General features: G+C 46.7%; 1 protein-coding gene across 4 annotated transcripts in view; it reads left to right on the top strand.

Moving 5' to 3' along the window:
* Positions 1–13,469, top strand: part of PATL2 (PAT1 homolog 2) — a 392,378-nt gene that overhangs the window by 148,237 nt on the left and 230,672 nt on the right. For all 4 annotated transcript variants that reach the window (XM_086933507.1, XM_086933508.1, XM_086933506.1 and 1 more), the window contains exon 7: positions 6,060–6,227. In XM_086933507.1, the coding sequence (XP_086789633.1) occupies positions 6,060–6,227 (168 nt within the window). The remainder of the gene's footprint in view (positions 1–6,059; positions 6,228–13,469) is intronic.

Here is a 13,469-nt window from a genome sequence, read left to right as displayed (position 1 = left end):
CTCTGGAAATATCTGGAGGAATAAACCCCTTCTGTTCAAGCCAAAGGGGTACAAATCTAGCTCTTGGAGAAGGGGTCCCTATTATACAATTCTTCCCCCGTCCTTTGGCAATGCATTGTCGGGGGTTGTTCCGAACTGTCTTCCCCCCCCATTTTTAGCATGGACCTGGACTTCCTAATGCTCTTCTAGTCTTTGGGGCAGCAGGGGGGACGAGGCAACCTCACCCCTTGGCCTTCTGCAAGGACAAAGGACAGAAGGGAAGGGAACAGAGAGGGTATCAAGGACAGTGGAACTAATAGCCAAACAGTTACTGGATACATTCACATCCACCATCAAACACTTATTAATCAGCCATCTACCATTCTAAATGTCTACTCCAACACCCCCTTCGTACTTTGCTACAGCCGCTGTTATACGCTCACCAACCGACTGATAAAAGACCTACAGTCACACAACCTTTATCAGGTGTCCACAGAGCACCATCATATGTCCACACAGATGCCAGTATCCACTAGACACCCACACACCCATATTTAGATATGGCAAACAAAAAAAACTATACAAACAAGTTTAAAAGGGAGTTAAGGCCATCACACGGACACAAAACTTGTGTATGACATTAAAAAGTTAAGGTACTACCATTGATGGATTGTGAGTGGTGTTGTCCCTAGACCCTCTCAGACCGTTTCAGTTGTTGGAAATGTAAAACACATCCTACAAAATCACGGACCATGAAGTCTTAACCTCAAAGGGTTCATTTTAAGTATTCAGACATACAGAAGTTAATTCAATGCAGTCGATTTAATTAGTCCATAAAACAGAGTGCAAAGCTCAGTTAAGGTATGGGAGCAATCAAGAACTAAGTAGAGTTCAGATCATCAAATACAGAGTATAAAATGAAAAAGAAATCCAACAGATTCTCCCTTCTAAGGCTAGTGAGAAGCTCACTTTTAGATCAAGAAATCACTCTTTTTATAGTCAAGTCAAGTCAAAGAATTTATATAGCGCGCTACATACCCAGAGGGTCTCAAGGCGCTTGAGGAGGGGTGGGGAATTATTTGTCAAATATCCACGTTTTAAGTTGCTTTCTGAATGCTAAGTGGTTCTGGGTAAGGCGAAGGTAAGTGGGAAGTGAATTCCAGGTTTTAGCTGCCAGGTAGGAGAAGGATCTGCCTCCCATAGTGGTTTTGTTCATGCGAGGTACAGTGGCAAGGGCCTGGTTGGTTGATCGTAGTTGGCGGGAGGGGGTGTAGAAGGACAGTCGTGTGTTGAGGCATTCTGGTCCGATTTCGTAGAGTGCTTTGTGTGCGTGGGTTAGTAGCCGGAAAGTGATTCTCTTATTGACGGGCAGCCAGTGAAGGTTTTTCAGGTGATCAGAGATATGCTCTTTATGCGGGATGTCTAATATGAGCCTGGCTGAGGCGTTTTGGATTCGTTGGAGTTTTTTCTGGAGTTTAGCTGTAGTACCGGCGTAGAGGGTGTTTCCATAGTCCAGTCGACTCGTGACCAGAGCGTGGGTGACCGTTTTCCTAGTTTCGGTGGGGATCCAGCGAAATGTTTTTTTGAGCATGCGAAGAATGTTGAAGCAAGATGAAGAGACGGCGTTGACTTGTCTGTTCATCGAAAGTGAGGAATCCAGGATGACGCCCAGGTTCCGTGCGTGGTCTGTCGGGATGGGTGCTTTTCCAAGGGCTAGTGGCCACCAAGAGTCGTCCCATGCAGAGGGGGAGGTGCCTAGGATAAGGACTTCTGTTTTATCTGAATTCAGTTTTAGACGGCTGTGTTTCATCCATTCGGCAACTTCTTTCATCCCTTCGTGTAAGTTGGTTTTGGAGGTGTTAGGGTCTTTGGTGAGTGAGAGGATCAGTTGAGTGTCCTCCGCGTAGGAGATGATGTTGAGGTTGTGTTGGCGTGCGATGGCCGCGAGGGGGCTCATGTATACGTTGAAGAGGGTGGGGCTGAGTGATGATCCTTGTGGTACGCCGCAGATGACTTCAGTGGCCTCTGACTTGAATGGTGGAAGGCGGACTCTCTGGGTTCTTCCGGTGAGGAACGAGGTGATCCATTCCAGTGCTTTTCCTTGGTTTCCGATGTTTCTGAGGCGCTGTAGAAGGGTGCAGACTGTGTCGAAGGCTGTGGAGAGGTCGAGGAGGATGAGGGCGACTGTGTCTCCATTGTCCAGTAGAGTTCGAATGTCGTCTGTTGCTGCGATGAGGGCGGTCTCAGTGCTGTGTTTTGCTCGGAAGCCGGACTGTGAGGAGTCGAGGGATTTGTTGGCTTCGAGGAAGGCGGCGAGCTGGTTGTTGACTGCTTTCTCGATGACTTTGGCCGGGAATGGAAGGAGCGAGATGGGGCGGTAATTTTTGAGTTCGGTGGGGTCAGCTGTGGGTTTTTTCAGAAGGGCGCTGAGTTCTGCGTGTTTCCAGCTTTCTGGGAAGGTGGCGGATTTGAAGGAGCAGTTGATGACGTCTCGGAGGTGCGGTGCTATGATGGAGTCTGCTTTGTTGAAGATGTGGTGAGGACAAGGGTCTGTGGGGGATCCTGAATGGATGGAATTCATCAGGCGGATGGTGTCCTCAGTGGAGATAGGGTTCCAGTCATTAAGGATGTTCGAGGGGGGTGCGGGTCCGGTAGATGATTGGGAGGGTTGGTCTCCGGGTTGGTTGTCGAAGCTGTTGTGGATGTCTGCAATTTTGTTGTGGAAGAATGAGGCTAGTGAGTCGCAGAGTGCTTGAGAGGGGGTGATGTCGTTAGAGTTGGCCGAGGGATTGGTAAATTCTTTGACGATGTTGAAAAGTTCCTTGCTGTTGTGTGCGTTGTTATCTAGTCGTTCCTTGAAGGCGGTTTTCTTGGCCTTTCGGATCAGTTGGTGTACGCAGGTGGCGTTTTTGAAGTCGTCCTTGGTGCTGGTGGTTGGGTCTTTTTTTCAGGTCTTCTCAAGGGAGCGGCAGAGTTTCTTGGATTTCTTAAGATCTTCATTGAACCATGAGGCCTTCTTGCTGCCAAGTTTGCTTTGACGTTTTTTCAGTGGTGCTAGGAAGTCGGCGCTGTTGGATAGCCAAAGGGAGAGGTTGGAGGCGGCTTGGTCGGGGTTTGAGGAGTGGGCTGGGGGGTTTAGAAGAAGCGATGAGGAGATCTGGTCGATGGTGATTTTGTTCCAGTTTCTTTGCAGAGTTGGTTGGTGGTGGTTGTTGGGTTTGGGCTTGTTGTAGGTAAAGTGGACGCCGCGGTGGTCAGTCCAAAGGAGATTCGTGGTGTGGGTGAAGGAGACATGATTGCTGGAGGTGAAGATAGGGTCGAGAGTGTGACCTGCGATGTGGGTGGGGGAAGTGACCAGTTGTCTAAGTCCGAGGTTGGCGAGGTTGTCTAGAAGGGTGGAGGAGTTGCGGTCGTTCTTTTCAAGGTGAAAGTTGAGGTCTCCCAGGAGGATGTAATCTTTGGAGGGGAGCGCGTGTGGAGTGATGAAGTCGGTGATGTCCTCACTAAATTGTGCGCGGGGTCCTGGTGGTCTGTAAAGGAGGGTGCCTCTGAGTGTGGTCTTGGGGTCAATGTGGATCTGGAAGTGAAGGTGTTCAGAGTTGGCGAGATTGACGTCTGAGCTGGTTGAGATGCGGATGGATTTCTTATGGACGATAGCTATTCCTCCTCCTGTGTGGCCGGTACAGTCTTTGCGTATGATCTTATAATCTTCTGGGATGGCAATGGTGATGTCGGGGGCGGAGGAGGCGTTCATCCAAGTTTCTGTAAGGAAGGCGCTGTCCGGAGAGATGGTGTCTAGTAGATTCCATAGGTCAATGGCGTGTCTGTGGAGTGATCGGGTGTTGAGCAAGATGCATTGTAGGAGTTTGGGGTCGGGAATCTGAGGAGTGATCGTAGCGGGGTTGTTGACGGTGCCGATGAATTTGCAGGAGTAGCATGAGAAAGGTCCATGGGTGTGTCCAGGAGCGGCTTGGACGCAGTTGGGGGAGCGGCTGGGGTTAAGGGCTAGGAGGGTGGTGGCATCGTAAGTGATGCGAGTGGGCTGGGCATTACGGGGACCAGGGGGTCTGGCGCTGGGCTCTGTCCAGGCGCGGACGGGCGTAGACGGGCTTACCTTTGGCGCACCTTCGGCGCGGGTTGGGCGCAAACGCTGCACGTAAACGCTGCGCACGGGAACAACTGTCATATATGGATGGTGGAGGGGGAGGGGCGAGGGTGGCTCAGCTGGGAGGCGGGGCGGGCAACGTAGGAGGACAACAACAACAAAATGGAGGCGGAGGGGTCAGCACGGCAAGAGCGCCTGGGGGAAAACGCGAATGCAGCAAGGAATAAACGCTACCAATTTTAATATGCTAGTAAGCAGAGCGCCAGACAAAAGCAAACAGCAGGCAATGTATTATAATCAGTTTCCGTGAAAATGCGCTGCACAACGATACTAGATACAGCAATAGAGTTGCGCTGGCAGATTAAAAATGCAAATAAGTAAATAAGCAAAGCGGCAGTCAAAAGCACACAGCAGTTTTCACAAGCAGTTTCCAATGCGCTGCACAACGATACCAGGGCCACAGGGGAGCGACCACTCAGCACAAAGTATTTCCTATGTTTACTAGAGTACTTCATTGGTTCACAGGTTCTAAACCAATGGGCGTACACTAAGAGAAATGTTTACATTTTTAAATAAGATTCTCATCATTTATACTAAATGAAGTTTCTCTCAAGTAAGCGTCTACATATGGGACGATAAATGTGACCTAGTAACTGTTTTTCCTCTGGGACAGCCAGGTTTCACCTTGAATGTGCATGTTTTGTTCAGAACGGTCTGTGAACGTCTTTGCCTTTTTCTTTGAAACCCTTTTAATTCATAGCCTAGTTAGACACGAAATTACAAGTCTAATTCATTTGGTACAATGAAACGTCCCAGTAAAAGATGGCGCCTGAGTCCTAGTTTCCCTTAAGTTAGCTCGAGTATGAATTTTCAACATTACAAAGCATTCATTTTGCAAGGCAGCTATATACCCTAATCTCACCTTCCTATGCAATCTCAACGTTTCCTTGTCATAAATGTGTAATATATATATATATATATATATATATATATATATATATATATATATATATATATATATATATATATATATATATATAATCTCCATTTCAAAGCTAATGTACAGTATTTGAAATGCTCCAAAAATGTACTCTTCCAGGAGGCCTACAAGCACTGCTGGTTGGTTTCAGGCTTCATGCTCACTCCCTTACATACCCTCTGTTCTTCAGACCAGATAACCTGAGCAGAGGGTTACAAGCTTTATACATTGCGGCTTGCAAGAGTTCACTTCATTCTGTTTGGATGTGACTTGGCAGCATAGTGTTGCAGAAACTTCAGAACAGAATTCCTGCTTCACTATAGACTTCATGTTTCTCAGATCCTTCCTTGAGTGGGTCAACCAGTCTGGTATTTTTTGTATTCTGAGAATTGTAGGCATATATACCACGTAATTAATTCAGAACTAAAAATACTAGAATACCAAGGAAAACTCTAACACTCGGAAAGTTGAGAGGAGGAAAACTTGAGAGCTTTGCTGCACCGCCATGTATGTGGAACTGAAACACCCTCGCCAGGGTCTCAAGTTACTCTGTACCCATTCACTGTTCCCTCAAAATTCTGTGCTTCACAAGGAATAAAGAACTCTTTAGGTGTACAAAAAAGGATATTGCATGTCCCTCCTGTGTTCCTTGCTCTTATAAAAGAAAGCACTCTTCTTATGCGCGAGGACAGAACACCTCCGGGATTGGTGATATCCTTAAAATGCGTGCTCTACAGAACTTAATGTTTACTGTATACTCCGTATTTGTGTGTACATACACCTATATATTGCATAGCTGGGGAGAAACATGGTGCTGTGCTTGGCATAAGCAGAACACCGGCATTATGAAGTGAAATGTAGGGTACGCCGTGTAAAATAGTATGGGCTCTGAAATGTATTTAGAGCTTGCATATGTGGTTCTTCTGAAGTTTGCGGGTGCTCCTTCTCTCCAAAAAAATTCTAACTGTTGTGTGTGTATCCTTTTGCATTATTTAGGACAAAGCAATTCTACGCATCATGGAAAAGGCACCCTATATTCCACGAATAAATCGCGATTTCTATGGCTCTCCAGTGCAGAGGGGTTACAGGAGATCTCCAAATATCAGGGGCCCCAATGTTGCAGCTATGTCCCCTGAACCTTTCCGGCAATGTTTCATGAGGCAGGTAAGTACATTATGGATTGATTTAATATGACATTTGTCTTAACGATGCATCTTTTATGGGTTCACATATTTGCAGTCAGTCGTGCAATTCACGATTGACGTTTCGTTCAGGTAGAGCATACACTCTCAATGTAAGAAGTGTATTTTTACACTGATCTCATTCGTTTAAATTTCAGACACAAACTTAGCATACCATTGCCCAGCACTGGAAATTGGTTCATGGACTGACTGCATGTGCCTTCATAAATATATTTTCCCTCTGTAGAGTGTAGAGTAACATGAAAATATCAGTACAGTCATCTATAAATTCCTGAAAAACTTTTTAAAATTGGAATGGTAGCGCATTTGGTCATAGAAAGCCAAGATTTATTAGGCCTTGCTCTTCTGCCTGTCCATGTGTGCGACCACTGGAGGGAATTAGCGTGGTGAAGACCAGGGTGACATTAGCAGTACTGCCAATTGAGAACGAGTTACCTGTTGTGTATCCTGGTGCCTTGGGCGTAGGTGGGGGCGGTCCGCCCCAGGCAGCACTATTTTGTGGGCCGGGACAGTCACTGACACTACTGTCAGTCAGTCTAGCTACACCTCTGATTCCCTCTCTTTCTGTCTTGCTACTTACTCACTTACTGAAAACCGTGACTTGAACAAACGCTTCACAACCCCTCTTTCCTCCTTTCATTTAGTTGCTTCCCTGTGAAATGAATCCAAACAATAAAAACACTCTTGCGGGAAATGCCCTTTTTCTGACATTACTCTATTCCAAAGTGCAGCCTCGGGATGGAGAGAAATAAAAGTTTTTAAATATGAAAAATAAATACAGAACTAAATAAAGCAAGACAGAGTGGTTGCAAAGTGGCCAGATTGGTTTTATTCAGATCCAAACACATCAACCTCACTCTACAGACTTTGCAGTGAAGTGCTACTTTTGTTTTCTCGTCTTTCTTTGAACAGCATTGTTGTCCCCAGGTGGGGAATTTGCGTACCATGGCTCTGGTCTTTTTAAACCACACTGCTTACGTTTTGTAAGGATATTAGCAATGGACATTGAAACGTTTCCCTTCAGGGCCCTGTAGTCATGTCCTTAGATTTTCAGGTAAAACTGCTTGCTGATTTCTGAATAGTGAGTGAGAGATCGTTAAGGTAACCATGTTTCTGCTTACTTTTCACATGCTTTACTTAATCTTGCATTCCTTAGGAGTGTTTGCTTTGACTTTTTTTTTTTTAGGCAGCATATTACACTTATCAAGTGCATAATTTGATTTTAGCCACATCCAAGTGTTTATAGCGGGCACAATTAGGTTGTAGCTGAAGGCAGTGCGAGCTTCTCTGTGGGGCAGTATGGTGTTGAGTGGGGGAGAGGATGGGGCACTATGGCCAGAGTTGTCAAATTTGGAACTGGGTTCAGCCTCCATGACCAGTCCACCAGACCACTCTACTGAGGAAGCATATTCCCATGCTAGACCTTAGAAGGCCCTACTAGACCTTAGAAGGCCTGATGTCGTAGCACAAGCAGGTGTACCCTAGTGGTGTCAATTGTGTGTTAACCATGAAGACCTGTTCACCACAATCCATACTGAAGTTCATCTCCAGTCTTGCGGGCAGGCCTAAGTAGCAGCACACCCTAGAGTAACAGTGATCCAGTCACTGCGACTGTCGCTGAGGTCACATGAACCTTGAGCAGGTTAGGGCGGTGTGAACGGTGTGACTGCACTGGGTACCTATTTCGGTTGGGTGCGTAGTGTTTGCAAGTATATTATGGTTTAAAAAAACTTGTTGCCTCCTTCCTGGCCTCCAGCAAATTTCATGACCAATAAAAATTGTCTTTGATAACTTCAGTGATTAATGTTCTTCCTAGCGAGAGATCGGAGTTTTGTCTAGTTAAAGGTTTGACTCCTGGAAAAGTAGCACAGAGGGTTAATGTGCCTGCTGCAAAGAACGTGTACCATGCAGATCACAGAGTGCACATAATGGTAACTAGGTTAGTAGGTTCCTGCTATTGTCGGAGAGATCCTATTGTTGCTTGCAGTTTATAAGTTAAAATCCTAACCAAGAACAGTGAGCTATTAAACTATACTGCCTACCAGTATGGTTGTCATGTGGCTTCTACAACTTGCCGAGAGGCTGGCGAACCATCGGTTATCAAACTTTCTTGAGGAGAATGGCCGGTTGAGGGACTCCCAGACGGGATTTCGACCAGGCCATGGTACGGACACGGCTCTGCTAGCAGTGGTAGAGGAGGCAAGAAACACTTTGGATGCAGGGGGATCAGTGGCAGTGAACCTCCTGGACCTCAGTGCGGCCTTCGATATCGTCAACCATGGGGTGCTGATACAACGTCTAGCTGAGTCGGGTGTCACAGGAGTGGCCCTGGAATGATTGGCCTCCTTTTTGGAAGGGCGTACCTTCGAGGTTTGGGAAGGAAATGCAAAATCCCCTCCCCTCCCACTCCACTGCGGGGTGCCACAGGGCTCATCCCTTAGCCCCACGTTATTTAACGTGTATATGGCACCCCTGGAGGGTGTGGTGTCTCCGTTTGGCTATAAGACCATAAGCTACGCGGATGACACCCAGCTAGTGGTGAGTCTTACACAGCTGGAGAAACAGCCTGAGACACTCCATGCTTGCTTGAGAGATGTTTGATTGGATGTCCAGGTCATCGCTCAAACTGAATGGCTCAAAAACTGAGCTGATGATCTTGGGCCATTCAAGTTTTGCCCTCTCGCCAAGCAGCTGGCCCAACTGCATGGGCACCCCGCCTGACCCAAAAAAAGAGATCAAGAGCCTGGGGGTCTGGCTGGAGCCGGACTTGTCCTTTAGGACACACGCCAAGAAGATCGCGGGCGTTTGTTATGGAATGCTCCGGTCGGCCCGTAAGGTTCTCCCCCTGTTACCAGAACTCTCCCGGAAGCTGTTAGTCCAAGGATTAATCATCTCACGCCTGGACTGCAGTAACGCGCTCTTTCTTGGAGCACCAGAGTCAACGTTTAAGATCCTGCAACAAGTGCAGAACGCAGCAGCAAGGCTGCTGCGGAATGTTCCTGCCAGGCAGTCAGCCAGGCCTGCTTTAAAAGCACTCCATTGGCTCCCTGTTAAAGAGAGAGTTACCTTTAAGGCCCTGTGCATCGCCCACAAGAGCATACAGGGGAAAGGTCCAGCTATTCTGAAGGACATGATTCGCCCCTATAAGTCTACAAGAGCCTTTCGCTCTGACAATAAACATTTCCTTCAGACTAAGAAAATCAGGAGAGCCCGCTCAGGGGGCAGGAGTTTTTCTATCCATACAGCGCTCGCCTGGAACTCCCTCCCATTCTCGCTGCGATCCGAACCAAACCTTCTCAGATTCCGGAAACATCTGAAAACGTATCTGTTCCCAGAATAACTGTAGCTTCTCTGTTTTCTATTAGTAGCCTGCTCTTGGTTTCTATAAGCGCTGGGATGCCCCATGGTAACCGTGCGCGGTACAAAATTCAATAATAATAATAATAACAACTTGTAGTCTTTTCTTATGCAACATTTCCTATACAGAGATTTACACACGTGTAAATGATTGTCTCTGTGTAGTGTGTGTGATGTAAAGTGCTCTGACACCGTACACTGGTATGAGTGGCGCTGTAAATCAAATTAAATGCATCTGAGAGTGTGGTTATGGAGACTTGAGCATGGTTGCTGGGCTGCCCTCCGGAGAGCCTGTGGGACACGCGTGCCGATCCGTCAGGCAGGCTGACGGATAGGTTTGGAGGTATTAGGAAGAATCACACCGGTATGGTTGGGCGAGTGGCCCTGGGGTGCTGTGCGCGGCCCTCTGCGGCTGCGAGTTCAGATGGTTGGCACTTACTTGCACTGGTTGGTAGACCAGTGTGGAGCTAGCATTCCGGTGATACATGTGAGAAATATTTGTGCCCGAGGTTTGACAGTGGGGTGAGATTCGAAATTCGAGTCGAGACTTGGCCTCGCACGGCCATGCGGTTGCGGATGCCATGGGTGGCAGTCTGTGGGATGGCCCCGGATGCCACGGGCTCTAGCTATGCCTCTTCCACTTCCTCCCTTTCAGTACCGAACAGTCTTGTGCACAAAGAACTTAACTGCTGGTGGGTGCAATCCGGTTGGCAGCCTTCCTTGCTGGAGGGTTCTTCAGGAAAGTCCTCAAGCACTTGTGTTTGTGAAAGTGTGGCAGCACAGTCACTGTGGCCTTTGAACATGCTGTCCATCTAATAATGGTCTTACCTGAGGCTTGTATAGAGATTCTGCCAAGGTCTTCAACAGACTCTACAGTGAAAGCAGCAGATATAGACCAGACTGAGACATCAATGAATTCAGGTCGACTTTTTTAAAATCCATGCCTTATGTGTTCCTAATTGAGAAGAAAACGTGGACTGAATTTTACCCTTAAAATGATTGATGTGTGAAAGCAGTAGCAGCTGATGAAGAAATTCTATGAACAGTGGCGTAGCAAGGGCGGGTGGGACCTAGTCCGGAAACTTTCTTGTCACCTCCGGCTTCATAGAATGGCAAAAGTGTGTTTACAACACATTTCTGCCATGTTGTCACCCCCCCCCCCCCCCCAGTGATGACACCTGGGGCGGCCCGCACCCCCCTTTCCATTCGCCTCCGTCTATGATTCTGCTGAAGTGTAACGGGAAGATGTGTTTTCTGTAGACTTTTTTAATTTGTTTTTGTTGAGGTGCTTCCAATAGCTGTTCCACAATTCACCTCCTATCCATACCATGCTTATTATTGCTGTTTAGAAAGGTTTCCAGATTATCAAAGGTTTTATGGGTAGTATACATTTGCTGATTCGCTCAAGCCTCAAACTTAAAGCCATTGAATTCTATAGGCAGAATTTGGACCAGAGAGAGAAGCATGAGACTTTATAGATTGCAGAGTTGTTATAGAGGATGACAAATGTCCGCTGCATCTATATGTTACAACGGTATAAATCTTTATAAAGCAAATGTACATTTCCACACAGAATTTGATTTGCAGTTCATTATCTACTGGCAGTCCCATCTGTTCTTGTACCAAAAACAATAACTTCCGCAAGTGAAGACATGTTGTTTGATAATACATTGTCCATTTGTAATTTTCTGGCAGTTTCTTTCCTGCAGGTTTAAAGACCGTACAGTTTAAGGATAGTTGGCCAAGAATGAAAGGTGCCCTGGTGAAGCTTTGGTAAAATGCCTGCCTACACCTGAGAAATATTCGGTGTGTGGGTATTTATAAAGTGCAAACCTAGCTAGGTGCAATGGAGTGCTGTAAAAAGCTAGATCTCAGGATTAACAGGGTTGAGAGGATGGGGAGAGATTCTGTAGTTAGTGAAGGGCAATGTGTGTTCGATGCTTTGATGTTCGAAGATGGTATTCCTCTAAAAGTTTTGCGAATTGGAGAAGGTTTGGGGGTCAGCTTTTATGGTTACCGGGATGGCGCTCAAATCTCGAATGCATAGAGGGAGAAAGGCCTATGCGATGGCTTTGCTCTATTACTTTTATTTATCTCCGGTCTAGCAGTGTTTTGGGTACAGGTATGTTGTGATCTGCGAGGGTTTGTTTTTCAGCCATCAAGACAGGAGTGCCTCTCCTACTGACCTTGCATGTGCTGCGTTTTGTCTTTCAAATGATGCAGGGGTGCAAAGAGTAAGCATGGGCGGAAAATCCGTTACGCTCGCGGATTTTCGGTAAATTCGCAATCCGCGAGATTCGCGAATTTCCCGCCAAATCCGCGAGCAGCGGATTTTATGGCTTGCTCGCACTGTTCGCGTGAGTTCGCGGTTTCCCAGTTCAACTTCGCGCCCGCGAATAAACGCTAAATTGCAGAAATACGATCTTAGCAAAACTGAAACTACTTACCAGGTTCAAAAGTTCAAGCTCATCATTAGTAGCCATTTCCTGTAGTGCTTCCTGAGGGGCCCCTCCAGAGTTCAGTTGCCTACTTGCAACTATTATGTGACCCTGCTCTGACCCTCAGAATAGTTACACAAAGGTCCTGAATTACAGCTAAGGCAGACAAGCAGGATCCAGGCTGGAAGTTCAAATCCAGTGACACATTAATCAGCCCCTAATTCATTATTGTCAGTTGGGGCAGGGCAGGTGTTGTAACTAATTTTGCAACAATGAAAGCACTTAGCAAGTGCAAAAGATCACTAATCAGGAAGCACTAAGGAAGCAGGTGCCAGCTAAAAAAATATTCTGTGACACATTAATCAGCCCCAAATTAATTCAGGTCACTTGAGGCAGGGAAGGTGTGCTTTGCTTTGCCGAAAATAATGTACACTGGACAACCAGAGGGTGCTGTGATGAAACAGAGGGTGGCATGGGTGGGCCAGAGGGTGGCATGAGTAGTCAGAGAGTGGCAGTGGTGACAGAGTGGCAGTGATGAAGAAGAGTGTCCCAAACAGGCTGGACACGTAGAAACAACAAGTTCGCAAAACTTGCGACCTGACAGGTAAGTTTGCGTTTGCGAAATTGTACAAAACCCTCGCGAACTGGCAGAAACCCGCGCGAACACACACAAAAAATCCGCAAATTCGCGAGAATTCGCGGATTTTGCGGATTGCGAGTTCGCAAATCCGCAAAATTCGCGAACGCGAGATTCGCAAAATTCGCCCATGCTTAGCAAAGAGCAAGTGGAGTTTCAAGGCTGTAGGGGTGATATGAGAGACTTTCTTCAGGCATTTGATAAGGCATGCTGTGGTGTGTAGGATGCTTTTCAGAGGGCCTAGTGAGGTGTCTGGGCTGCTGTGGAGGTGTACCACAGTTCAGGGTTATAGGATTACTCTTCCTGGTTTCTATAATTGTGTCTAAGGGCGGTATGTTCATTCTAAATTTAGTTACCTTTTTTTAAGGATTTTTCGGGCTTCTCCCCATTTCCAAAATCTTATCTAGTCTGATTGCATTTGAAAGCTGCAGCTACAGATTTTCCTCTGAGCGGTGAATAAAGCTCATTGAGTTGTGACCATGTTCTGTGACTCTGCCATTGGTAATGCCCTCCTTGATGGCCTGTCTCTAATTATCAGCCTAGTTCTGCTTCATATATTCTCTATGGTTCATTGTGGCCGAGATGGAAGGTTTAGTCCTAGCACATGAATGAATGAATGGCGAGTTGTATAGTGCCTGTTAATTCCAGGGAGTATCCCGGCGCTATGCACAGGCCACAGCTAGAGTGCGGTCAAGCCATCTATTGCTGCTTAAAGAGCCATGTTTTAAATTTTTTCATAAATGGTGAGATTGCATCCAATGTATATCTGGTC

Source organism: Lissotriton vulgaris, chromosome 8 (assembly GCF_964263255.1).
Source record: "Lissotriton vulgaris chromosome 8, aLisVul1.2, whole genome shotgun sequence".
NCBI lineage: Eukaryota > Metazoa > Chordata > Amphibia > Caudata > Salamandridae > Lissotriton > Lissotriton vulgaris.
Note: the sequence above shows the minus strand (reverse complement) of the source record. Positions and strands in the feature narration are given on the sequence as shown.